At 43.8% G+C, this 26,484-nt stretch overlaps 1 protein-coding gene across 2 annotated transcripts in view; it reads right to left on the reverse strand.

The window, feature by feature from the left end:
• The window catches only part of ephb3a (eph receptor B3a), a 38,533-nt gene that overhangs the window by 3,580 nt on the left and 8,469 nt on the right, over positions 1-26,484 (reverse strand). Inside the window, exons 3-14 of one of the 2 annotated variants that reach the window (XM_082512416.1) lie at positions 25,715-26,387; positions 23,478-23,633; positions 19,950-20,285; positions 19,079-19,203; positions 12,595-12,751; positions 12,300-12,408; positions 11,939-11,991; positions 10,230-10,352; positions 9,305-9,552; positions 4,552-4,767; positions 4,113-4,262; positions 1,139-1,332 (exon numbers count right to left, since the gene is read on the reverse strand). In XM_082512416.1, the coding sequence (XP_082368542.1) occupies positions 1,139-1,332; positions 4,113-4,262; positions 4,552-4,767; positions 9,305-9,552; positions 10,230-10,352; positions 11,939-11,991; positions 12,300-12,408; positions 12,595-12,751; positions 19,079-19,203; positions 19,950-20,285; positions 23,478-23,633; positions 25,715-26,387 (2,540 nt within the window). Of the gene's footprint in view, positions 1-1,138; positions 1,333-4,112; positions 4,263-4,551; positions 4,768-9,304; positions 9,553-10,229; positions 10,353-11,938; positions 11,992-12,299; positions 12,409-12,594; positions 12,752-19,078; positions 19,204-19,949; positions 20,286-23,477; positions 23,634-25,714; positions 26,410-26,484 lie in introns of both variants that reach the window. The other variant, XM_082512417.1, reaches the window with a different exon arrangement.

Below are 26,484 nucleotides of genomic sequence, written 5' to 3' on the forward strand. Positions count from 1 at the left end.
GTGCATGGAAATCCACTGATATTTTATTTATTTTTTCTGTAGCAGCTACCAAGAAAAGTAAATTCAGCGAGTTTCTCTGAAGAGTTGCTAAATCTCGCGGCAAACTTGCCAAGGTGGTGACAGTGAAGCGCTTTGCTCTTTCCACAAAGGACTGAGACGCAACACTTTTCTAAAAGCAACACTCTCCATCCACTTTGCAACTTCTCTTCATCTACTTTAACATTAACTTCAACTTCAACATTGATCTTTAGCTAGAAAAAGAGAAAACTCTGTCTCAAAGTGCTTGCTGGGTGGTGGGAAAGTGTCTGAAACCTCCAGCCTTCCAACAAGGTAATCAAAGTCTGTGATTCTAACAGATCTATACCATCTCTGGATGGAAGAGAAAATTTAACCGAACTTACTTGTCTTCCTATAACCGACAGAAAAACCATACTGAAATCAGCCCGACTCTGACATGTCACATGGACATCTACTTTAAATTTATCCTGCATATACAGTTAGATTTGAAGAGCAAACTTTCAGATTTAATTCAAGAGGTTTTTACTAAATATTTGAATGAACTGTTCAGGAATTGCAGCCATTTTTATACATAGCCCCACATTTTTAATTGGACGTTTGACTGGCAATCAGTTTTAATAGGCGGGTGAGACCGGTTCCCTCCTTGTTATTTCACGGTAAATGAAGAAAACATAATAAACAAAGTTCATTAAGAGGGAAGAGAGGGAAGCCATCAGTTCACTGAAAAACAATCTGGTACTTTCTTAAAAAGAAAAGAAGAGACTGGTCAGCTCAGCAAGACCAAAAGTGAACTAAAGTGGATGATCGCAGAGTTATTTACATGGTTAACAGAAACATCTTCAAAACATCTAAACAAATCAAAAAGAAAAAAGGAAAAAAAAACAACAACCTTGAACTAGTTTTTTCAATCACTATAGAGGATTCACAAAGTGCAAACCACTGGTTACACACAAGAAACAAGAAGGCCAGATTAAACTTTGTAAGGGAAAAATCTAAAACAACCTGCACAGTTCTGAAAAAAAAATCTTTGGACAAATCAAACCAAGATGAATTGACTGTTTGCCTTAATATGCAACTTAATATGCACTGCAACAAATCAAGGACCTAACTGTAGACTCACCCTGAGTAGGTGCTGGTCACCACCTTGAGGCTTGCGGCGTTGCGAAGCAGCTTGTCCAAAGTGCTGACGATTCGGGAGAATTTGGGCCTCAGGTTTCTCTCCTTCATCCAGCACTCCAACATCAGCTGGTGCAGCACCATGGGACAGTCCATGGGTGGGGGCAGCCGGTAGTCCTGCTCTACTGCTGTCATCACCTGAAGGCAAAGGAAGTCAATCTTAACAACTGGCTTGTCCACACAGGGAGTGTTTCACTTGTTGTGCATCACTTTGGTAAATGGCCTGTATTTATATAGCGCTTTACTAGTCCCTAAGGACCCCAAAGCGCTTTACATATCCAGTCATCCACCCATTCACACACACATTCACACACTGGTGATGGCAAGCTACATTGTAGCCACAGCTGCCCTGGGGCGCACTGACAGAGGCGAGGCTGCCGGACACTGGCGCCACCGGGCCCTCTGACCACCACCAGTAGGCAACGGGTGAAGTGTCTTGCCCAAGGACACTGTCCAAGCCGGGGCTCGAACCGGCAACCTTCTGATTACAAGGCGAACTCCCAACTCTTGAGCCACGATCAAGAGTTGGGAGTTGGGAGTTTGAAGCTGACAGTTTACTCCTGACTGATGAATGGTAATCCTCTCATTTATTTACAATATCCAGTATGCTGCACTCTCATTGGTAGTCGCTTCAATCACTCAGCTCTAAGTTGAGAAAAGTTTATACTGGAATTGTCTGTCTAAGTCTGGCACTTAAATAATTTTAACCGTGCACGTAACTTAACGGTCACAAAAATTTGTATCTGTAAGGTAATTTTGTTTGAGTCTCCACTAAATACTGAATGAAGCTAAAAGCAATAATATAGTATATTTGATGTCACCACTGACAAGGGTTTTATTACAAGTGTAAGATGGTGTAAAAAACTAAGGTGTAAACATGTTTCATCCTCAGTGCTTGCCAAGCTGTCTCCAAGGTAGGAGAAATGTGACCATCAACCAGTTTTCAGCCAGTGGGAGGGTACACCGACATCACTAAAGTTAGCTAGCTAGTTAGTGCCAACGCTAGCTAGCAAGCTAGCTAACATTGGTTTGTTTTTGTTTTTGTCAGGTATTAATGTTATACTTGTGGCATGATTTGATGTTTGTGGATGCTGAAGTGTCTTGATTAGGTCTTTGATGTAAAAAAGGGTCGGAGGCTTGACGAGTTGTAAAGTTCTGCAAAATGAAGCAGCTAATGTTGATAATGGTCATTAGCTACAATCGCCATTTTCAACAAGCGCATTACTAGCCGTCTTTGGATTTGAAACAACACTACCCTGTTCATGTACTATGCAAAAAGTATTTTGTACTATGCAGAAGTGTACTACAAGAGATAACTGAAAGAATACACCATAATAATGTTTAAAATGTTTAGGCTGTTAGCATTTTAAGAGGAGAATACCATTTGTTTTGCAAGTTTTTGATCATTTGCTAAAGAAATCTGAAACTTGTTTCAGCTATTACTCTTCATCCTTTGTATACTTGTAAGAAATTTTAATGGAAACCTATCTTAGAGTTTTCAGAAATTATTGCATTAAGGGATAAAGTTGAGGGGTCTCTGAAATCATTAAATTTCCTTTGAAGACAAAGAACATCAATACATTTGGACACATTTTATGGCAAGCTTTCTGATAATTGTAAACCTGTCTCACTCTGGTCCATAATCATTTCCGCCACAAACACATTCAAATGAAGATTACATTTGAAATTTGCTATGCTAAATAAATATCAACCCAGAAGACTGTGCATAAGGATTTAGGCAAATTTCATGTGGCGCCTCTACAGAGTGTTACCATTTGGCTCTGAATCATTCGTATTATGCTCATTCTGTTTGGCCTTTGTTGTTGTGGTGTGAGAATAATCGGCAGTTCCTGTATTATCTCCTGCATTAGACAGTTCCTCAGCTCGTGCTGTCACACATTCCAATCTTTCTTTCAGCGTCTTAACAAAACTATAAAAACAATATTCTCAAATTTGTCACTTCAGAACTGGCATGATTGATGGGAGAAACAATAAACTGGAGGAAGAACACGTTGGCTCACGGATGCGAGTTCGCCTAGCAACTGCATTTGCCTCCGTAAGCTGCGTATGGGTTTTAACTCCCCACAACAATAAAAAAATTCCATTTGGGAACAATAAAACATTTCTGCAGCGCTTCTCGTCTCCCGCCGCTTCTTCTTTGATTTTTATGTCGTGCTTCTAAGTCTGCGAGTACTTCTGTTTATATCTCGTATTTGTTGACTCTGTTGCTTATTGAGCGATGACTGTGGCACAAAGGCTATTGGGAACAATAGTGGGCTTCTACTTTGATGCTTTCATTACTGCATGTGGGTTCTGTTGTGAAAGTTATACATACATTACTGCCATTTTTCATTTCTGATCCTTTTTTTTCTCCTTTGCTTTATTGGTATCAGCGTTATAAGTCGCTTTTTTGAAGCTCAGTACAGAGCAGATATTCCTCAGAGAGTGAAGTGGAGGTGTACACATTGCTTCAGTACTTTGTTCAGGGAGGAGGAACCAAGAGATTTATTTTTTCTTTCCTTCGAGCTCACTGCTGCAGTTACAATGTCTGTGCAGTGCAGATAGCCTACAGGTACCAACACACGTAAAGAAGAAGGAGAGAAAAAGCCAATCCTGAGTATGCCTTTGTAAGTGTGAGGAGGGAGGCTTTGCAGTATGGATTTGTAGGGGGGTGGGCAGGCCAGGGCCGTAAATAAGGTGGTAAAAACTAGAACATAGGCACGCAGCTGCAACCAGCATCTGCAGTGAGGAGATAAAGACAGCAGAACAGGCCCGAGTCCAACATGTCACGCTGGAAATCAAAGCCACAGCAGCCTGGAGAAACTCTCAGCCGGCCCTAAACTTAGACATGAAACTCCTTCCATGAGCTTTCAGGCTATAGATATACGTTTTCTCGTGAGACTCTTGTGCTGACTTACATCCTGGTTGCTCATGTCCCAGTATGGCCGCTCTCCATAGGAGACCACCTCCCACATGACGATGCCGTAGCTCCATACGTCACTGGCAGAGGTGAACTTCCTGAAGGCAATGGCCTCTGGTGCTGTCCACCGAATGGGAATCTTACCGCCCTGCACACACAGACAGAGGGGGATGGTATCAGCACTCTGAAAGATACTCCAATCCTATAAGCGCAGGCACAAGCAGCAGCACACAAATGCAAAAAAAAAAAACAGCAAATGCAAATTTCACAGATGGTGTCGTGCGCCAACGTAAATATTGGCACACGTGAACAGTCACACATGCATTTATGTGTACATGTGAAACAAGTGAGTGGGGATCGAATTAAGACGCCCAATTAAACAAGCACAGTGTACACAAACGCACAGCGGCACACACATTCATGCGTATTTGACCAACCAGAGAGCTTGTGTAAGTGGGGTCAGCGGAGGTGTCGTCCAGAAAGCGCGACAGGCCAAAGTCGGAGACCTTGCAGACCAAGTTGCTGTTGACCAGGATATTTCGGGCGGCGAGGTCTCGGTGAACATAGTTCATGTCTGACAGATACTTCATGCCTGCAGCGATGCCGCGCAGCATCCCGACCAGCTGTGTCATTGTGAAGCGCCCGTCGTTCAGCTGCAAGCAAGGAAAAAAAAACACACATGCACACAGTCAGAGATAGAGGGGGAGAAGCGGGGAGGGTGCAGCAGAGGAGGCGGTTAATGAACAGGGAGTGGAAAATGAGAAAGAGAAAAGATGTGTTGAAACAGATGATAGGGGCGAGTACGGGAGATAAGAGGAGAACCAGAGGCAGGAGATCAGTCACCGAGGCCACGTAAACATGACATCTGTCATAGTGCTTCATGGCTCCCGCTGACAGTCACTGACAGCTGACCTTTTCATGCATGCTGTCCAATTAGCTGATTAATTAGAGTCTTTACTGTCATACTAAAGCTGGTATGGCTCGCCATTGACTCAACAAAACAATATAATAATGGGAGCCAAAACACTGCAATCAAAACCAGACCACTGCAGGTATTTTCCCCTCATTCACTGACTGACAAACTAGTAGCAGTTAAAGGCTGAACATGGCTTTGCTTTTTCTTCTTCCTGTTGACATGAGAATAAAATCAGCTCGTCAACAAAATCACTATGTCATGTTGCTCAAAGATCATTTGTAAAAAGGGCAAAGTCCTCGAGAAGCAGAGATTTGCCCTCTCGTGCAACATTTGAGAAGCATGAAAGTAATCTTAGATGAGGGCTTTCAGGGTTTAATTTACAATTCTCCGCATTTGTGACGCGTGTCACATACTCGAGATCGCAATAAATCAGCGCTCCTGACTCGCGAAGGCGCGTGTACCCTGATGTGTGGGAGCTGAACTAAAACTAATCAATTAACCAGTTAAAAAATGATCTGAAATTTCTGCAAAATTGAACGAAGCTACGGTGGGAGGTTTTCTCTCATGACCTGAATATCTAATCCGAGCGAAGGGAGTCACAGGGGTGGGGAAAATAAGAATTTTTTTCTCGACATAATCAATTCCTTCTTTGGCTCCGCGATGAGAAAGCAAAGAACACAGGACGTGCCATCGCAAACCCATAAACATCCTGCCTTGTAGTCTGCACACTCCAATGAAGTCTGACAGGCAAACAAGCCGGGATGGATGGATGTGTAAACAGCCGTGATTCATAGCAGGCCTTCAAAGCCACGGTGGCATGAGTGCATGTGTGTTATTTCTGTGTTTCTATAAAGTTTTCTACATGTGCATATGTCCACATGTCCGGGGGGGAGTCTGAAGCTCCACTGCGGGTGACACGCTTGGACAGTTTGTGCATGTGTGCGTGCACATGTGTGTGTGTGCATTAACTCAATAGTTTCCTTGTTAGAGCAGGACTCTGAGTTCCTCTGAGTCACAGGCAGTGTGACACTGGCGAGAGAGCGGGGGTGAGGAGAGCACAGAGCAGGCACTTTTCTGTTATCTGTAGGACAGCTGGCTGAGAGGAGTGGGTGAGAAGGAGGGAAAAAAAAAGCTCAGGCTGCACTATCAGATGTGGAGCTGCAAATAATGAGTGTTGGCGTTATCAGTTCATTATTTATAAATTGAAAATTAACTTGAAAATTGTGAAAGTGTCCAAAATGCTTAGAAAGGAGACGGCGAGTTGGCTTGATGATTGACAAACGAATAAAAATGACGAAATACAATAAAAACATATATCCTAAAACCCAAAGATTTTATACATAAAAACATCTGAAATCGTCCGCAGTAATGATACAGATGATTACTTGATAACTAAGATTAGAACCAACAAATGTTATTTTAACTGAGCAACTGAGAGAAAGAAAAGAAATCAGAGCCTTTGATTCTGAAAAACAGACTGTAAAGAACAGGTTTAGAAGATCTCCAAAAAGTTGATTCTGTTCATCTGGACGTAGCGTTTTGTGGGAGAAACGTTTCGTCACTCATCTGAGTGACTTCTTCAGTCTCAGCTGACTGCAGGTTTCTCCAATCTTATAAACAGCCCACTGAGGAACAATGGGCTGGGAGGTCAGTTCCTTAATTCCCCAACTCTCTGTGAATGGTACTCATGACCACTGATCAGTGGTTGTTGATCAATGGTCATGAGAATTTGCATAATTAAGATCAAGGAACTGACCTCCCAGCCCATTGTTCCTTCAGTGGACTGGTTTCAGTCATTATGCAAATGTACTGTTTATACGATTGGGGAAACCTGCAGTCAGCTGAGACTGAAGAAGTCACTCAGATGAGTGACGAAACGTTTCTCCCACAAAACGCTACGTCCAGATGAACAGAATCAACTTTTTGGAGATTTACTTTCCTGGATGATTGAGCATGCATCAAGAGGTTTAGAAGATATTTGTCACTATTTTCAGGTTCATGTACTTAAAAAGTGCTGCTGCACAAAGTAAATCTAAAGTATTTTAATGATTTGCCTAAATTATTGACTCATTAATGTGCACATCGGTTTAATGTGGCAGCTGGACAGGAGTTTAATCACCGATACCCTGCTGAAATGCTTTATATATAATAACACAGCATCATATATTAGTAGATTTACAATCTAAAATCAGCATATTTATATCATATCAGTGTTATCAGTCCGATCTAGATGTTGGGTAATGCAAGCTTAACAGCACTCTGGTCTGATAGCATTCGTGGTGTCACAATCATATTGGAGTGTGGCTGTCACCGCCCAATGCCCCCTTCCCTGTATCGAAATGTAAACCAGCTAGCCCCCGCTCGCTAATTTCTGGCACTGCCGAGGTTAGCTGAGCTCAGTAACCCACTCTTAAAGAACCGTTAAAGTGTCACCAAACATGTTAAGTTCAGATGAATAAGTCGGTCTCTACCGACTGGTTGGAGAAAAGCGTGGAAATCAACTAGAGCCAGCCGTTCATCGCCAATACGACGGTAAACTTGCCCCTCATGTCAGCGGTTTCTGTAAAGCTACTTATTCAGACAACATTTATAAATGTTATTAATTAGTTACACAGCGACTAAACATAAAAAAGGAACAAGATTTTGAGTGATTAAATCTCAGAAGCTACGACTGATGAATATTTATCATTTATTCCATCTCGACAAATAATTATCAAAACTGATTAATTCCCCGCTGATCGAGAAAAGGAAGTGAGGGCTCTCGTGTGGAGCTGCAGCTATTATTCTTATTGCTGATAAATCAGCTGGTTTTCAGGTAATTAATGAATCCTTGTAAACTCCGATAGATCTTTCACAGAGTCAGAGAGGACCATGTCAAACCGCTTCTTTTTAAAACAAATATATTAGCACTCTAAAGTCCAAAAGGCTTTGAATTGAGAACGATTTTAAAAAGAGATCAAATTGTGCTTAACAATTAACATCCTGAAAACTGAAAAAAGTGAAATTTTTGATTATTTTATTTTGTTTGAAATGCACAATATTAACATGTACATAAGTATTAAAAGTACTGCATTGATAAGTATTGAGAAGTTTGAAATTCTTCTTAGATCTGGCCACTTGACCAGTCCGAGCGATTGGGGTAGAAGGACCTTTTCTGCAGCACTCCACCAATCAGGCCTGTTTGGTAGAGTGGCGAGACTGAAGGTTACCCGAAGGGCTTTAAGACGATGAGAATCAAAATACTCTGGTCTGATGAATCAAACATCGAACCCCTGGCTTGAATGCCAAGCATCACATCTGGAGGAAACTAAGCATCACCTGGCTAATACCATCCCTACAGTGAAGCATGTAGGGAAGGTTTTCAGAAGCAGGAAGTGGCAAACTAGTTAGGATCAAGGGTAAGATGAATGCAGAGATATGCAGCCTAGATGATAACCTGCTCCAGAGCGCTCTGGATCTTAGACTGGAGCAAAGGCTCATGTTCCAACACAACAACAACCCTGAGCACACAGCCAAGCTTCAACAAAGTACTGAGCAATACTTTTTTAAACTGTGTGACGAATTCTCTTTAAGAGAGAACCGACATCACACCAGGCATCAAACCCACCGAAACCAGCTCGACAAGCTGGTCAGTGTCGCCTTTCTTCAATATCATTAACAATATCCCCCGAAAACTGCTATTAATACCAGCATCAGAGCATTTATTCATCGCAAGCATGAAGAATTGTCATTTAGTCAAAAAGCTGCAGTAGTCTTCTTCACAGTACAGCCACGCAAGAAAACACATTTTATTGGATGTAAATGACATGTAATAGTCCCCACGCAGCTGGAAATGTACCTTGTGACACCTCATTTCTCATCCCGCCTTTGTTCAGCGTTTTGTGTAGGTGGTCTGAACCAAAAACTCTGATCACTAATGTATTCTGCGGTGGTACAAAGACTCTCTAATACACCGAAGCAAACCTATCCAAAGGTCTGCGTGTGTGACAGTTTTCCACCAGGAGTTTGTGCACGGGAAGAGCCTGTCAGCATCACTCAGTCACGTCAAGCAGAGACACTATGCTTGTCTCCAGGCGTTATATTGCGCATTTAATCTCTATCTCTCAGCAAGTAAAGAGCCTCGGGGTGTTTTACAGAGAGTAAAACATTCTGATAACCCAGAGGTATCGTGAATGACTGTGTGTGTGTGTGTTCCTCTCAGCTTTGATGCAAACAGAAAGCAATCTTTTTTCTGTCAGAGGTGTTGGGCGGCGCACGCCTCCCGCCAAGCTTACCCTGAGGAAGGAATCGAGCGCTCCGTTCTCCATGAATTCGGTGATGATGAGGACGGGGCAGCTTCGCGTCAGGACGCCCTCCAGACGGATCACGTTGGGGTGGTCGAACTGACCCATGATGGAGGCCTCGGCGAGGAAGTCCCGCCTCTGACGCTCGGTGTAGCCGGCTTTCAGCGTCTTGATCGCCACCACCATCTCCCTGCGCCCGGCCTGCTTGAGACGCCCGCGGCACACCTCGCCAAATTCACCTGGAGCGAGGAGAACGAGGTGGCGAGAGGAGGGGTGGGGGGTGATGGAGGTGGGCAGGGGTTGAGTGAGCAGAGGAATGAACGGGGAGGAGGGGTGGCGGGAAAGAGAGCGTCAGGGAGAGTGCGGGGAGAGGAAGCGTTACTGGTCGGACTCGGGAGTGAGTTGAGGGTCGACTTCGACTGTGGGAGAGAATTAGAAAAGAGAAGACGGGGGTCGCTAGTGGGGTCAGGGGTCGAAGATGTTGGGGAGAGAGGGAGTGACTGGTATAGATCGAGTGTGCAACCTGGGAGGGGTGCAGGGAGACAGAGGGTGGGCGAGGTACTTGAGGGTTTTGCATTTGGTGCCTGAGTACAAATGTTTACAAGGGAAGGAAAGACAGAGAAGACAGGAAGGTTGAACGAGCGGGAGCAGACTGTCATTTGAGGTGAAGTTAGGACACAACATGCTGCTGGAAAGACAAGAAAGAAAGAAATAAAGGAAGGAGGGGCGGAGAGCTACAGAGAAGTCCTTCCCACCCACAGCTCTCATGTGCACTCTGAATCCTAACCTTGCTCTCCCACAGAGGACTCTCTAACAGAGCAGTGCCCGGCCTTGATGGCATACTCTTGCTCAAATAAATGTTTAATAAAGGTAAATTATTCTGTCCACTTGGACAAAAAACATCAGGGTTCTTTACCTGCGCCGATGACTTCTTCTATTTTTACACAGGAGATGTCTATTTCTTTGGCAAACTCGTGGACTGCGTCATTGGGGTCCTCGTAGGTGAAAGGGTCGATGTACACTTTGACCCCCGGAGAAACTAAAAAATAGAGAAAAATGGAAAAAATCTGCATCTTTAATGTCGTTCATATGAGTTCATCTGTTAAAAGCAAAGCTTTGAATACGGCAACGGCTGAATAATATGAGTGAAATCAATGCTGCAGTATAAATAAGACATGTTCCTAGCTATGCTGTGTTTGATCCACGGATAGCAAAGCCAGACGATGAATCCACACTGATTCATCTCAACAACTTTGTGGCGAACTGCTATGAGATTCAGCATTCGTGTAATGAAAAGGATAAATCCTAATCCTAAAGATCGGTCTGACTTTTCTTCTGATGCACGAGTGGACATTTTTTACAGAGTGGCCACATATTGAATAAGTGAATCGAAATATGGCTGCAGTGAGAAGATTTCTAACATACAAAAACAGAACATAAGATATAAAACACGGAAAAATCCACTTAATTCCTACATGAACATTTACACTGATGTAGGAAATTGTAGGCATCTGCCCACATGTGAGTTAATCCCAGGATCAGGTCAAAATTTAAGGCCTAATCGTGTAATTTCCTTCTCGACACATACAAGGTTTTAATAATCACACCACATGTTATTTTCAGAGACCTTATAGTGCCATCCTGAGAGCACTTCTCTCTCAGACTGAAGGTTTGCTTGTGGTTCCTACGGTATTTAAAAGAAGACTGGGAGGCAGAGCCACCGCCACCGCATCCACCACTCAGCATTTAATAATTAGCTGTTATTCATCTCTGGCTCTCTTCCACAGCGTGTCTTTTATCCTGTTTTCCTCCACTCATTCCCAACTGGTCATGGCAGATGTATGCCGGACATTTTCTTCCTTTTAAAAGGGAGTTTTCCCTTCCCGCAGTTGCCAAGTGCTGGCTCATAGGGCATCGTATGATTTGGGGGGTCTTTAATTTATAATATAAAGCACCTTGAGGCGACTGCTGTTGTGATTTGGTAAAATTGAATCACTGAGTTTAGTTTATAATAACTGCAAGTGACACTATTGTGCTCAGACAGAGACTCACAGCACAGCAGTAGATTCTTAGTCCTGTTCTCCTACTGATAGCGCCTTGATTAAGATCTGTGCAGCGAGGCTGATGTTTTGCATTAGAATCTATCAAACCTATCAAAACAAAATATAGTTAACAAACAATTCATTTTGCTTTATTTTTGGCCTTCAAATGACAGCATCCCGTCCACAGGCAGACAGAAAAGTGGAGAACTTGAATCACATTGGGGAGCTTGCAATTCATGCCATGTGTGTTTCAGGGGGAAAAAATAGAAACCAAACAAATGACTTTCCGCAGACTGAAATTTCATCAAGCAAAGACCTCGGAAAAATGTTGCATTAACAAATATTTTACATTTCAGTGTGTGGGCAGCCCCTCCTCGTCCAGTGTGGAATTATTTCCCGCTGCGCACGTATCTACTTCAACTCAGATGATCTGTGTGCTCGGACCTCCTCCGAGACAACAGGGAAGTGTTTTCCTGCCTCAAACAGGTGATTGGATAATTGATTGAATCAGTGGGCTAACTGTGCTGGCATGAGCAAAAGTAGCACAGAGGAGACGGTTTCCAAGCTCAGCACATAAACTTACTGTATTGCTGCAGTTTCTCAGTGTACTCCAGCTCTGACCCGCTGCGCTGCTTCCTGTAAACAAGAAGCACATGAGAAAAGTCACATTGACATAATCAGCCCTGGCCAGCTTTCCAGGTACAGTGAATCAAGCTAACGTCTAACTGCGCTATCAGATAATCACAGGCTGAGGACGAAACTCCTGGCATTACATCTGCTTTTTCCTTTCTTTGTTTCCCCTCTTTTGGAGCTGATTTGTAGCGGCTAACAGTTTACATCCTCTGAGAGCATGTTAAAATTTAATGAGCGTCTTTGTTCAAAGTCTAACGGACAAAGTGAAAACATGTAGTTCAGCCTGTCGGTAATGAAAATCAAACACTTACTTAAGGCAGACAACAGCGATAACCACCAAGGCAACAATGACCACCAGACCCGCGGACGCCGAGCCGATGATGAGAGGCAGCTGGTCCTGCACGGACTTCTGAGGGTCACCTGGGCCACGGAGACACACAAATGAATGCATAACAGCAGAGAGATTAAAGGGTGGCTCGCGCTGCATGCATAATGGCTACCAATTAGGGCAGCCATAAAAACTATCAAGTCTGAACCCTCATTAAGAGAACCGCTGCAGCAGATCATCAGGAACAGACGGTAAAGTGGGAGAGAACGAGTCCGTACTGTGGAGGCTGGTGCTGAAGTCCATGGGGTTGCTGTAGCGTCCATACCCAGCAACGGTGCGTGCTCTGACCTGCACCACGTAGGGCGTGGCAGCCCGCAGCCCCTCCACCTTGGCTGAGCTGTGCTGGGAAGTTACAGTGTGTGACATTGCCTGGCCCTGAAGGAAAAACATAAATATTAAATATTAGTGCAGCAGGGTTATGTGTCTCCATCTTTCTATCCTCGCTTAGCTTCACAAACTAATATCATACTTTGAAAAAATGTCGTGTCATAATCTTCTTCCTAGGGATTAAAGGATGAATTCATTATTCGTGGATGTGCCAGTCCTTCTTTTTATTCTAACAGACTAATAAGTTTTGCTCTTGCTGCTTTCTTTAGTCTATTACAGGCGTGGCAAACATACGGCACGGGGGCCAGAATTGGCCTGGCGAAGACTCTCATCCGGTCCGCTGGAGAATGTGAAGGAGGACATACACACTGTGGACTTTTGACTCATACATTTCATGGCTTGTAAAATGAGTTTGACATCCCTGGTCTGACCAGCTGGTTTTTTATTACTAATAAATGAGCCATTGCTAGCTGAAGATTGGCAATTTTCTTCTAGCTTTAGTGTTATAGACCCTTTTACAGTTTGTAAACAGTGATTACGTAGGCAGTAAAAGAGTCTGTAGTTCTTTTTAGTATATAACATTATCCTGGAAGTGTCACTTGTGACCACAGTACTTGGTGTTTAACAAAAATTGCTGTTATGTTTTAAATTCAGACGATAAGTGTTCTTTAAAACAAATACAGCTGAAGATGAACTCATAAAGAAAGAATCAAACCTGTGCTGATATTCAGTGTAGCAGGAGTAGGTCTTAAAATTTTAAAATGACTTAGCATTTTCCTCCCCTGGCTCCTTTATCTGAAAGTCAGCAGATTTTTTTTTTTATTGGGCTTTTTCTGTGAGACGACTGAAATACGGTCTGCAGTTAATGCAAGCTTTAGTGGTAGTCACGTTTTGTACTACAACATAGAAAAATCCAAGTTAATACCCCTCTTGTGTATTCTGAAACTGTAACCAACCCAAGCCAACACAGAGGAGCCAAAAAAACTACAGCTTCTTTAATGGCCACTTGAGGCTTGCTCTAAAAGTGACTCAATCTCCATAGACACCCATGTCAAAATGTCCAACTTTACAGCATTAAAAACACATGTTTACAGCCTGGCATTAAAAAACAAAACAGTTTGGGCCTCTGTGGATAGTTTCCCTCTTTGTTATAACTGTATCCACCGAATACTGGAGTTGCATTAATACAGTTTATAGAAGCAGCTGCTGAACAAGCTTGTTAGTGTTTGCACTGTTAGCACTGTTCGAACTATGGCATCAAAATAGTGAGATTTTGGAGACACATGACCTCTAACTACTTGACTAACCTGACTGTCATTTGGACAATGCAGGGTCAAGCGAACAAGTTCCAGTCACGCAGGCCTACAGGCTGGTCAATGACAAACACTTGTGTATGACTGGGTGGAAAAAGCCTCCTTGCGATTTCTTTGGCCACTACTATGTTGCTGCAGTCGTAGTTAGAAATTGAAGCGACAGACGTGTAAAAACACTGTCCAACTACACTCTGAGCTGTAGTGAGACTGTGAAAAGAGCAACACAACATATAGACAGCAAAAAATGCAAATTGCAGGCTGCACTGATGAAGCTTTTACCTAAAAAGTGAAAAATGTTTTGTGATTTGCATCGTGACTTTTCTTGTTTTACTGCTGCTGTTAATGATTAAAGCAATTGCTAGAAAATTTTTTGTGAAGTATCTTCTTTTCAATCGATTTCAACCTTCAGGACAGGGGCGCCACCAAGGGTGGTTTCAGGGGGGGCACTGGTCATCCCCCCACAATTCTCCTGTCTGTCCAGGAAGGCCCTGGCATATTTTTCCATATATTTTTTTGGTTGTTGTATCACATCCAGGGTTTGGGTGTGACGCATTGGAAAGTAATACTTTAAGCTTGATTTAGACTTCTGTGGGAAATCTTCATCCTATCTTACAACATGACTGGAAGTCCCTCTTAACACTTAACCTTCCACATATCTTTTCTCCCAAGAAATTTAACTACATGGCAGGTCAAAGCTGCCCGGAAAGACTATGTTTCAGTAAGAAATCTACGTCAGTTACTGTTAAGAGAAGAGGTAACTAGCGGTTTACAGCTTTTGAGGACTGAACATACAGGGAGTGCAGAATTATTAGGCAAATGAGTATTTTGTCCACATCATCCTCTTCATGCATGTTGTCTTACTCCAAGCTGTATAGGCTCGAAAGCCTACTACCAATTAAGCATATTAGGTGATGTGCATCTCTGTAATGAGAAGGGGTGTGGTCTAATGACATCAACACCCTATATCAGGTGTGCATAATTATTAGGCAACGTCCTTTCCTTTGGCAAAATGGGTCAAAAGAAGGACTTGACAGGCTCAGAAAAGTCAAAAATAGTGAGATATCTTGCAGAGGGATGCAGCAGTCTCAAAATTGCAAAGCTTCTGAAGCGTGATCATCGACCAATCAAGTGTTTTATTCAAAATAGTCAACAGGGTCGCAAGAAGCGTGTGGAAAAACCAAGGCGCAAAATAACTGCCCATGAACTGAGAAAAGTCAAGCGTGCAGCTGCCAAGATGCCACTTGCCACCAGTTTGGCCATATTTCAGAGCTGCAACATCACTGGAGTGCCCAAAAGCACAAGGTGTGCAATACTCAGAGACATGGCCAAGGTAAGAAAGGCTGAAAGACGACCACCACTGAACAAGACACACAAGCTGAAACGTCAAGACTGGGCCAAGAAATATCTCAAGACTGATTTTTCTAAGGTTTTATGGACTGATGACATGAGAGTGAGTCTTGATGGGCCAGATGGATGGGCCCGTGGCTGGATTGGTAAAGGGCAGAGAGCTCCAGTCCGACTCAGACGCCAGCAAGGTGGAGGTGGAGTACTGGTTTGGGCTGGTATCATCAAAGATGAGCTTGTGGGGCCTTTTCGGGTTGAGGATGGAGTCAAGCTCAACTCCCAGTCCTACTGCCAGTTTCTGGAAGACACCTTCTTCAAGCAGTGGTACAGGAAGAAGCCTGCATCCTTCAAGAAAAACATGATTTTCATGCAGGACAATGCTCCATCTCACGCGTCCAAGTACTCCACAGCGTGGCTGGCAAGAAAGGGTATAAAAGAAGAAAAACTAATGACATGGCCTCCTTGTTCACCTGATCTGAACCCCATTGAGAACCTGTGGTCCATCATCAAATGTGAGATTTAAAAGGAGGGAAAACAGCACACCTCTCTGAACAGTGTCTGGGAGGCTGTGGTTGCTGCTGCACGCAATGTTGATGGTGAACAGATCAAAACACTGACAGAATCCATGGATGGCAGGCTTTTGAGTGTCCTTGCAAAGAAAGGTGGCTATATTGGTCGCTGATTTGTTTTTGAATGTCAGAAATGTATATTTGTGAATGTGGAGATGTTATATTGGTGTCACTGGTAAAAATAAATAATTGAAATGGGTATATATTTGTTTTTTGTTAAGTTGCCTAATAATTATGCACAGTAATAGTCACCTGCACACACAGATATCCCCCTAAAATAGCTAAAATTAAAAACAAACTAAAAACTACTTCCAAAAACATTCAGCTTTGATATTAATGAGTTTTTTGGGTTCATTGAGAACATGGTTGTTGTTCAATAATAACATTATTCCTCAAAAATACAACTTGCCTAATAATTCTGCACTCCCTGTATGGGCATTAATTTTTTAATTAAATTTTTTATTGCATGAAGCGACAACATCGTGATGGTGAAATGCAAACTGTAACCCAGACAGCAACAAACGCTAACACAACATCGACTCCTTGGAAGTGTGTGCACAGAGAGTAAGCTAACACAAAGCTAGCCAAGAACCCATAATGATGTTAAAGCTGAGTAAGTGCTGATCACAGCCCAGCAGCCAGACCCTGAACTTCAACAGGTAACAAAGGCGGTGATGAGCATTCGGGTTTCCAGCACTCTAGCCTTGATATCTCCTTATAGATAATTCTAAAGTAGCAATTGTGGAGATCCCTTTAAAGTCTCTTAGGGTTAGGTTTCAACTTTGCTTTGTGGTGTTAGTTTCTTGTTCATGCATAAAAACTAATAGAAAGTTAATGTCTCTTCATTAGGATGGGGATTTGTGTTGCTGTATGGAGGTGTAGCCTCGGGTTTTTATGTGGTAATTATGTGATAATGCATTTTAAGTTATTACATGGATTAATGTAGCAGGTTTAAGTAGTGTAACAAATTACTTTCTCCAACAAGTAATTAGATAGCACAAAGCATTACTTTTAAGAAATGTAATGAGTCATGAGTAATACACTACTACCCCAACAACGGAATACATGTACCGGCATAAAGTATAATACAAAATATGAGTAACTGTATTCCGTTACAGTTACCGTTTAAAAAGGTGGTATTCAGAATACAGTTACTTTGTTGAAGTAAATGGATTAAACTGCGGTCTTTTCTTGTTTCATATGTTAGGCTGTCCTCTCTCTGTTTTTGTCCCCTCTCTCTATTTCTGGTCATTTCACGCCGGTGAAAACCCAAACAAAACACGCAGAGGCTCTAATGCCTGGGTCTCAATCTCGCAGCACATGTCACCTCTACTTGCAGCCCGCATAATGATGTTAAAAAAAATATTTTTAAAAATTATTGTTCAAAAAATTATTTAACATGAAGGCAATAGGCAGAGTGTTACAGGCATAGCCCTAAAGAATGTAGCCTCATGGGCAGTGTAACCCAGTTGTAAGTAAGCTATTAAGACTCGAATGTACACTGTGTTCGTGTTTTTCTGCGAAACAATAAATTCCGTTGGAGCAGCCTTGCAACGCCTCTCTCTTGCTAGAAAGTATATCCGGACAACAAAGTAAAGCTATTTCTCGGCTACGAGCCCGACACGGAATCCGAAGTATTAGCCAGAGGTGCCTTTACTACGGTTCGGAGCCGCGGACCTTTTTTATATACGCGTGGAATAGTTTTCAATACAAGATCGCAGCAAAAAGTGCAGCCTTACCTAATGTCCACCCTACTGTTACTCATTTTATATCACGATTTAAAAATCTAGTTGGTATTGGTATGGCAAGTAACCTTCAGTAATAGTAATAAATCACACAGCAATAGTACATTCATGTAGTTGTAAAAAGTTTGATAATATATAAAGTAATCCAAAGTATTCAGAATACGTTACTTTCATTGAGGAACGTAACGGAATACGTTACAAAATACATTCTGGGGCATGTATTCTGTAACCTGTAGTGGAGCACAAGACAAACAAGTAACATCACGGTGCTACACCCATGACATATCTGAGAGTAAACATCTACCAACAAGTGAAACTCGAAATGTTTTAACACAGGAGATTAGTGGTAGTATGTTTATAACATTAACTAATTCAATTTTTGCTTAAAAAAATAATAAAAGGTGTGTTCATTTATACAGATTATCTTGCTGAACAAAAAATAACAGGCAGCACACATCTTTAATTCATTGTTTGAAATTTTCCAGTTTAACCAAAAAAACCTGCTACTGTGGCTAATGGTGCTACTATTAGCAAACTAGCTATTGCTAGCAAACGCCACAGATGAAGTTCACAGCTCTAACTGAGCTTCTGTTACAATACAGTTTAGTATTTACTCTAACTGAAGGGCGAAGGCAGTGTTCAGCATTAGCACAGAAAAAAAAATAAAAGCTGCACTTTAGAAATGACACTTTTAAATCACAGATTTAGTTTATTGATGCACAGCGGCTCACTAAGTAATATGCTAACTATGGCTAACACTCCTAGCACCTACTGGATCCTTTTTTTAACTAAAGATTTATTCCTATGCATATTAAAGTTCTGAAGCTCAATCATTTCTACATTCAGAGCCGTCCAGAAAAATATTGGACCTGCCTCAACTTTTCCCACAATTGAATGTGAAGTCATCCAGCAAAGCTAATCAAATGCATGCAAATCACTTTGTGTACATGAATGGAGTAATTCTAACATTTGCATGACAATTGCAGAGATGGAGGTTTAAACGACAGAGAGATGATGCTGCTGTGAAATATTCATGAAATTCTCCCTGTCAGGCTTAGAAACGCTCCGTGGTGTTTTTGCCTGTAAAGCTTTAAAAAATAATGGGCCTGGTACCAAACGCTGGACTTAGCAGAGCCATTGCAGAGCTTTATTCTTTTAATATAGGGGTGGCAGTATACTCGGATGTTTAGCCATCCGAGTTTATAAAATGGCCCTAGGGAATTTGATCAATGCAAGCGATGCAGCATCTCCACAACCAGTTGCTGAGTTTGCATAAACGCTTATAATATAAACGTCCACCTCCATCGCAGCATTACACCAGTGTCCAAAATATAATCTTGGTCAGAGTAAATAAGACACCCACTATGACCTACATAAGGCAGCAGCTATAAAGGCAGAGCTTACCCTCTCGTGGTATTTAATCTCATAGTCCAGGATGACTCCATTGGGTTTCTCCGGGGGCAGCCACGACAGGCTGAGCGTGTCTGAGGTGGAGCGCATTAGATGGACAGTTGGCACTGCTGAAGGTGCTGTGGGTGGACATCAGAGAGAACAGTATATTATTACACTGGTACTGGAAAGTGTGTTCATATCCAAGTTGGCGGGTCCTCACAGTAAGTTGCCAAGATTTTTCCTCTTCTGAAGTCACAAACCATCCAAGTAAGATAATTATTATTCAAAATTCTTCAACCTGAACGGTTAAAGAACAGTGGGACGCAATTCACCTTCACCGCTCTGCAGTTTATTGATTTGTGAGGCCTGAAGAAGACTCAACTGACAGCCATTGTCCTGGGCCCATAAACTGCAGTAAGGTGGATTAAGCGCAGGTTAACTGGGAAAGTAATTACAGCGTGTGAAAAGCGCTCAGCAGTTTGGTTGATGATGACACTGCAAATATTAAGTGGAGATGCTGAAAGGTGACATTGGCAGTGATGTAACGTAAGACACCTGGTTGACAGTGGGCTGAATGCTGACACTGGCGATATAGTGTACATTTTACATTTTATCTGCCTTTTCCTGTAACACCCTCAGAAAGGCTGAGCTCCTGCTCAGTCTGTCCATCTGTCGCTTTCAATGAGCTTGTTCAGCAATGTTTACTCTTGGTGTTAGCACCGCTCTGTATCCTAAAAGCTCATTAAGACACTCATAGACATTGACTGAACGTGGGATTCACTAACCAGCCTGTTTCATCGTGATGCTAAGTGGTATTGATTGGAGCTACTCTATGAATGAACTTGTGGAAACATCCAGTGTCACTGACAGATGTTCTACTAACCGGCTTGGTTGGTGGTGATGTTGACTATGGAGTATCTGGGTGGGGTTGTGTTTTTCCCGGAAACCCCGTTGACAGCTTGCACCTCGAAGCTGTAGCGGGTGTGAGCCTGCAGGTTCCTCACCACCACCTTCCTCTGCCTCAGCCCCAGCCGGCGTGGAGCGATGTCCACGTTGTCATCGCAGCGCGTGCACGGGCTCCGGTCTCGGAGGCATTTCTTGCACACGACGTTATAGACGAGGTCACTCCGCCCACCCGTGTCCTCGGGCTCCTCCCACTCCAAGGACAGAGAGGTCTCGTTCACGCTGGATATGACGTTGCGAGGCGCCGAGGGGATCGCTGCACAAACACAGACGCGCACGTAGGTGTTAAAACAGGTGGGCAGGCAGAGAATAAAAACACACAGTGAGGCTTTAGTCATGCTCCCTATGCAATGCTGGCATTATCCTCCCCAGTGGTGTAAAAATCCTTTAATATCTCAGGAAGAAGATGTGCTGCTAAGTGTACTGAAACAGACAACATGTTAAGAGAACACAAACAGAAAACCAGCAGCCCTGTAGTCCATTCCTATGTATAAGCACACTCTCGGTGCTTATGGAACTTAGCTAATCTACTCTTGATAGAAATTCATGTTCTCGTGCCAGTATGACCCAAGGCCACCGCAATTCAATAAGCAGTGCTACGTTTTTGAGTCAAGAGCCTTTAAAACCTGGATAAAGTATGATAAACTAGGAGGGAGGCAACACAGATTGGTTCAACAGACGTGCTTTTCATCCTGTTACAGGGAGAGAAGAGAAGCTCTCTGCCTCTAAGCTTCCAGCAGAAGAAAGTCTAACCTGTCTCACAGCTGAAAGAGAGCGAAGGGGGGGCTCTCTCAAGCTATCAGCTCTGAAACCGCCTGTTCACGGACTTCAGCTCAGCCAGCTCGCCCTGAGCTGGGTTTCACTCACCCTGTCCTTTCTAATTAGGCAGGCACAGTTCAGAGTGGAGGCTCTTTTAATTGGACACCCATCTAAAACACACGCTGAGTCCAAGCTGCCGGCCATTGACTGGCTGAGCCTCTCTTGTGCAACGCACACAGCTTCCAACACAAAGCGCAGGCTGCCTGGCACAAGCCCTGACAGACCGCAGGGACAGAACTGTCAGGCCTGTGTGTTTGTGTGTGTTTGCATGTTTAGTCGAAGGCGGTGTTTGTGTCCCTGCCCGCCTGTCTGCACACACTGGTCGGTGTCAGAGTCCACAGTGTTCCTGTGACGAGGATCTGGGGGAGACAGTTGCGAGCCGTGTGTGTCACTTAACGTAGCGAAAGGCCCCTGGGGCCTGACTTTACACGGTCAAGGCAGCACATGTCGCTCTCCATTAGCACGACTGGGGCTGCGGCTCCTCTCCGAGGCCCTTCCATGCAGAACAGGCACCGACACCGCGGTCAGCACCAGACCCGATTACTTACCACCAAACTACCGTTAAATTTGAAACGCTGACAGACGCGTGTTTGCCATTTTAATGTCAAACTGAGTTTTGAGCATTGTGTATTCGGCTTCAGAGCCTAGAAAGAGAAAATGTTTGACATTTGAGAGCCCTGACGATTTTACTGACGCGTTACCAAGTGGAGCTTTTTATCGACCTGTACGTTGTTGACACATTCTTTTTTCATAATTTCAGCACGTAACATTATGTTGCTTTACTATTCTACTACATCCCTACCAAGGTAGGCCCACCTGCTGCTACTTTCCACTCAGAAAGTGAGTTGGTCCTGTTACTATTTCAATTTTATTGAGGGAGAACTGAATAAAGATCATCCCCACTAACTTGAATACATATTGCTTGCCTGGTGCATAAAGAAGAGCCCCAAAAGTAACCCAGCTCTTGTTCCATTTGTGTTTCCCCCAATGGCTCTGCCCTTATGTTCCCACTCCAACTATGAAGACTTTGTGGTCACATGACTGCTAACCATGCGATAAATCATCTGCCATTTAAGACATGTGAAAAACCCAGTCTAACATTCCTATTAAACCAGCAACCATCTTGGCGAATGGTTGCTGGAAGGCGCTGTGAAACTGATAACGTCTCAGTCACACGGGATTAGAGACTGTTCAATGACCCCCTGAACCATTGATCACTAGGAAAAATGTCTTCCTCAAGCAGCTGGCGAAAACCTCTAGGCGAATGCTTTGGTCACTAGCAGACTGCTGCAGTCACCTTTAGTTTGCATAGAGGACGCCAACTTGTCTCCTATTTCCAAAGCAGCATTTAAAACGGTGACAAATGCAACGTGAAACAGAAGCTGTTTACCTTCAAAGTAAAAGTTGCACCTTTTAAAAGGCCTCAGCTGCAACGCTGAGCACAACTTTTACTTTGTTGATGATGATGAACGTTCTTCTGTTTCTGGTTAACACTGAACTTTTCAATGCCTTCCATGTAAACTAGGAGCGAGCTGCTGGCGACTGACTTCAGCAAGCATAAGGAGGTTTTTGGTGCAGCATCAATGTTTGCAACTTGCAATTTTACTCATCGACTGCCAGCAGCATCCAGAAACCACTTCACTATCGGTCAGTAAATATAAGTTTTTCTTCTCCTGACTGGTGGTTGTATCGTGCACAGCACAGTGGACAACTCCTGCGTCACGAGAAATCTGAACACACTGCAGTTCAGCAGCAATTAAAGTCCTCTTTCCATGCCAGTGGAAGATTTAAAAAACAAAGAATATGTTTCTCAGATTTTTAAAAATCTTGTCACAAAGCAGGGTGTTGCGCTGTAACTGGGTCTCTTGATGTAATCATGTTTGAAACCCAGCACTGGGATTTGTCGTGAAGGCAGAACAAGCCCTAGCACTGGGTGATAGAGGCGGTTCGGTTAAGGAAAAATGCAACCCGACAGGTTGCCAAAGTGTTTGCTGGAGGTTGCTGGCTGCTGCTAAGTGAAACCAGTGCTGCAACCGGAAGTGGTTATCATGGGAGACCCCGAGTTGTCTGCAAACAACCTGCAGCTTGATCAGGTTTGGCTGCAGGAAACTGGCAAAACCTTTAACTGGCTTCACCATTTCTCTTTCTGCTGTGGTGATAACCACCAACTAAAACCAAACACAATCACGTGATTTGATAAAAAAACATGTTAACATAGTCCACTCCTACAATCATGACAAATCGACACTGAAGTGTGCAGACAAGCTGTGCAGTTTCGTGTGCCGTTCTGCTAAAACAGAACCCAAAAATGTAATCATTTCAAGCAGCATCAATCTAAAAAGTGACAGAGTGTGCAGAAGCACACAGCAGCGAAAACGGCAACATCCTAGCATCTTCCCCCAAGCTGGCTTTAAGCCTATTTACATACATTGTTCCGATGAAGTGACACTTTCATCAGAGTGAAAGATTTACACCCCACAGGGAGCACTAGTGTATTGGGCACAATCACTACTTCTCTTTTTGGTATGAACAGATTAAAATGAAGCCCCTACAAACAAGTCACAACGAGCACCAAAGATATTCCAAATTCAGACTATTTTTCCAGTCTGTGCAGCGGAGAGTGACTTACTGGTGCAGGCGGAGTCAGGGGGGTCACTGTCAGCGCGGTAGAAGCCATTCTGGCACGGACAGATACTGGCTCCTCGTGCACTGGTGCGACTGTTGGCTGGGCAGGGAGCGCAAAATCCCTCTCCGAATTTGGATTTGAAGGTCCCGGGGATGCACGCTGGATGAGTGGGCGAGAAAAATGAAAAGGACAATAAGAACAAAAGCAAAAAAATATATATATAGATCTATCTAAATAAGTAAATAAAGGAACAAAAAAAAAACAAAAAAAACATGCTGGGCTGTCACTTATCTACAAGACCAGGGGCTGTCACATCTGTCAGAGAACAAAGTACCTGTGAAGTAGCAGCAAAGCTCAATATTTATGGAGGAAGCGCTGATACGTACGTGAGAAATGACGAACACTTAAGCACGAGGGCTTATCTATACATTTGCATCTACTCTTTCATTTTCACTCTCTCGGCTAGGTGACATTAATCTCCCTAAAAAGAGAGTCGGGATGACAGCAAAGTTTCATGTTGAAGAGAAGGAAAAAGGAGGATAAAGATGAAGACCGACTGCTGACAGGAGATTGCTGTTGTCAGACAAACAGGGATGGAGAATGCTTCTGAGAAAAGGGATACACCCTAAACCCATCAATCAGTGTCTGCTCAGTCCTCGGTTCTCCGAATCCGCGCCGCGGAATACAAACAAGGCCTCCACGCGCATGTGGAACGGCTCCGTAATAAGCCAATAAATCAATCCGAATGATCAGAGCAGACGCGAATTAGCCGAGCGGAGTTATTAGGAAAGCATACGAAAAGTACGGTTATCTCACACGATGTGTCCAAAGCGATTCGTTTGAATTCCAGAGCGTCACGCTGAAGGTTGCGTGATATCAAGTCTTAAGGATAAAACCAGCATAAGCCGAGACTAAAGAAGGATTCAGATAAAGGGGATTAGCAGCAAAAGGTCCGGATATATCAGCCCCCCTTGTTTTACTGTTTGCCACATTCCTAACCGGTGCTGTAAAAGTGGCGGTCTCTGGCAAACATCTGTCGTGTCAGCATGAGGGCTCCGACAGGAGGGAGAGTCTGTGATTAACTAGTTGGGTTAAGTGGTCTCTCGTTTTGAACTCAAGTTCCACCCTAATTCCCCAACAATGACACTTTTAGGAAAAATCAGCGCAGCTAATGACACCGCAACGGCGCTGTGCAATAAAAAGCCAAAGACGAGACGAAAATGTGTGTTTTTTTTACACTTTCACAATCCGAAGAGACCTTAAGGCTCTACAGTCTGTGATCTGATTTATTCTTTTTCGTGTTAAGGGCTGCATTGTCATCTTCTCTTATTTGTTTGTTTTCCCCCACTCCTTTTCGAGAGGGTGCTGAATCACCCGGCGCTCTTTTCTCCAATCCATTAACCTCTTTGGAGGGCACCATGATTTTCCAGTTTTTGATACACTTAATGTTTCCCTCTCCCCGCTCTTATTGTGCCTCATCCCCCTCTTCTTTTCTCTTCTTCGCCTCCCCCTCCTCTCCATCTCATCCCGTGTTTGGCTGTGAGCGAGAGGCAAGACTGAGGTAAGAAATGAAATGTCTGAGTGATTAATGTTAGCGTGGCAGTGTTGGCTCACGTTGGTCTGAATGGTGTTAATGAGTGTGGCCGCCTGTAGATTAACTAACAGGAGGCCGCGGAGGAAATTACACTTCCTCATCACAACCGCTGGCTGAGGCCCTGGAGAGCTTTTTATCAGGCGCTGGCGGCAAGCTTTTAACCTTGAGCAGCCAAATGGCAACGAATGAGCTCTCAGCCAATGTTAGACAACATTTCTCACACCCAGGTGAGAGGAAGCCTTGCTTGTCTGTCTTTGACTTCTCTGCACCTTCCCTCCCTTTTCATTTTCTGTCCCGTTTTCTTTTTTTGGGCACATTCAACCCTTTTTACTGTACATCGTGCTATCTCCCTTTTCTCTGTTAATATCTCTCCGCCTCTATTATGCGCATTTTCCTTGCCTTTCTGTTTCTGTGCCTTCCCGCTATCTTTCTCTCCCTCCTGTCCTGCCCGCACAATATTTGTATGCGGCTCCTCTCTACAACAGCTCATTAATTCATACTCTCCTCCACCCTCCTTCACCCACCCCCTCTTTCAGGAGCCACACAATAAATGCAGGGAAGAGGGCACAGACTGAGGTGACTTGCGCCGAGCATATAAAGGAGCTTTGGTTAAATAAAAGTCAAAATGTCTGTTAAATACACGTACCCTGGCACTGAGTGCTGTCTGCGGAAGGTTCAAAGCCGGCGTTGCAGGTGCACGAGCCCACGGGAACCATCCACTCGCCGTCCCCGTTGCAGTACAGCTTCAGCGGCACGGACAGCTCCATGGCGTTGTTCACGCAGGCCCCCGGGGCAATCACCAAGGAGGTGGCTTCTGCTCCCGTAGCGGTCTCGGGGAAGACGGCAAAGTTGGCAATGGTGGTGGAGCACTTCTTGAAGAAAACCCTGACTGAGATTAGAGACATGCAGGCTCCCAGGTCCTGGAAGGCCAGGTAGAAGCCTGCCTTGGAGAGGGGGCCAAAGCTGCGCACTTTGGTGTTGATCCTTCCCGCTTCCAGCAGAGAGAAACTCTCATCTGGGGCAATAGTATCCACCTTCACGTAGGGGTTCTCCCTCCACAGAGGGCTGGTGTCCGTGGCCATGTCCCCATCTGACTCATAGTAAAACAGATTAAAGGTCTCTTTGCAGGAGCCTGGGATGTTGGGGATGCTTGCACAATCGCGGACGGAGAACTTGAGCTCCACGTAGACGCGAAGCACGCCCTTGCGGGGTATATAGTCCGTCCTCAGCCAGTTGTTCTGGCTGGGCTGTTTGACATTGCACACCTGGTAGGTTCTGATTGGGCTCATGGAGTCATCGTATCCGCTGACCTCCTCCCACTGTGGAGACAACACGGAGACACTGCGATGAGGGGAGGTAATGACTGTAAATACTGTGCAGAAAGGAGCAGAACGGCTTTAAGAATTAAATGAGGAG

The sequence above is a fragment of the Aulonocara stuartgranti genome, assembly GCF_965226115.1.
Source record: "Aulonocara stuartgranti genome assembly, chromosome: 18".
Classification (NCBI taxonomy): domain Eukaryota; kingdom Metazoa; phylum Chordata; class Actinopteri; order Cichliformes; family Cichlidae; genus Aulonocara; species Aulonocara stuartgranti.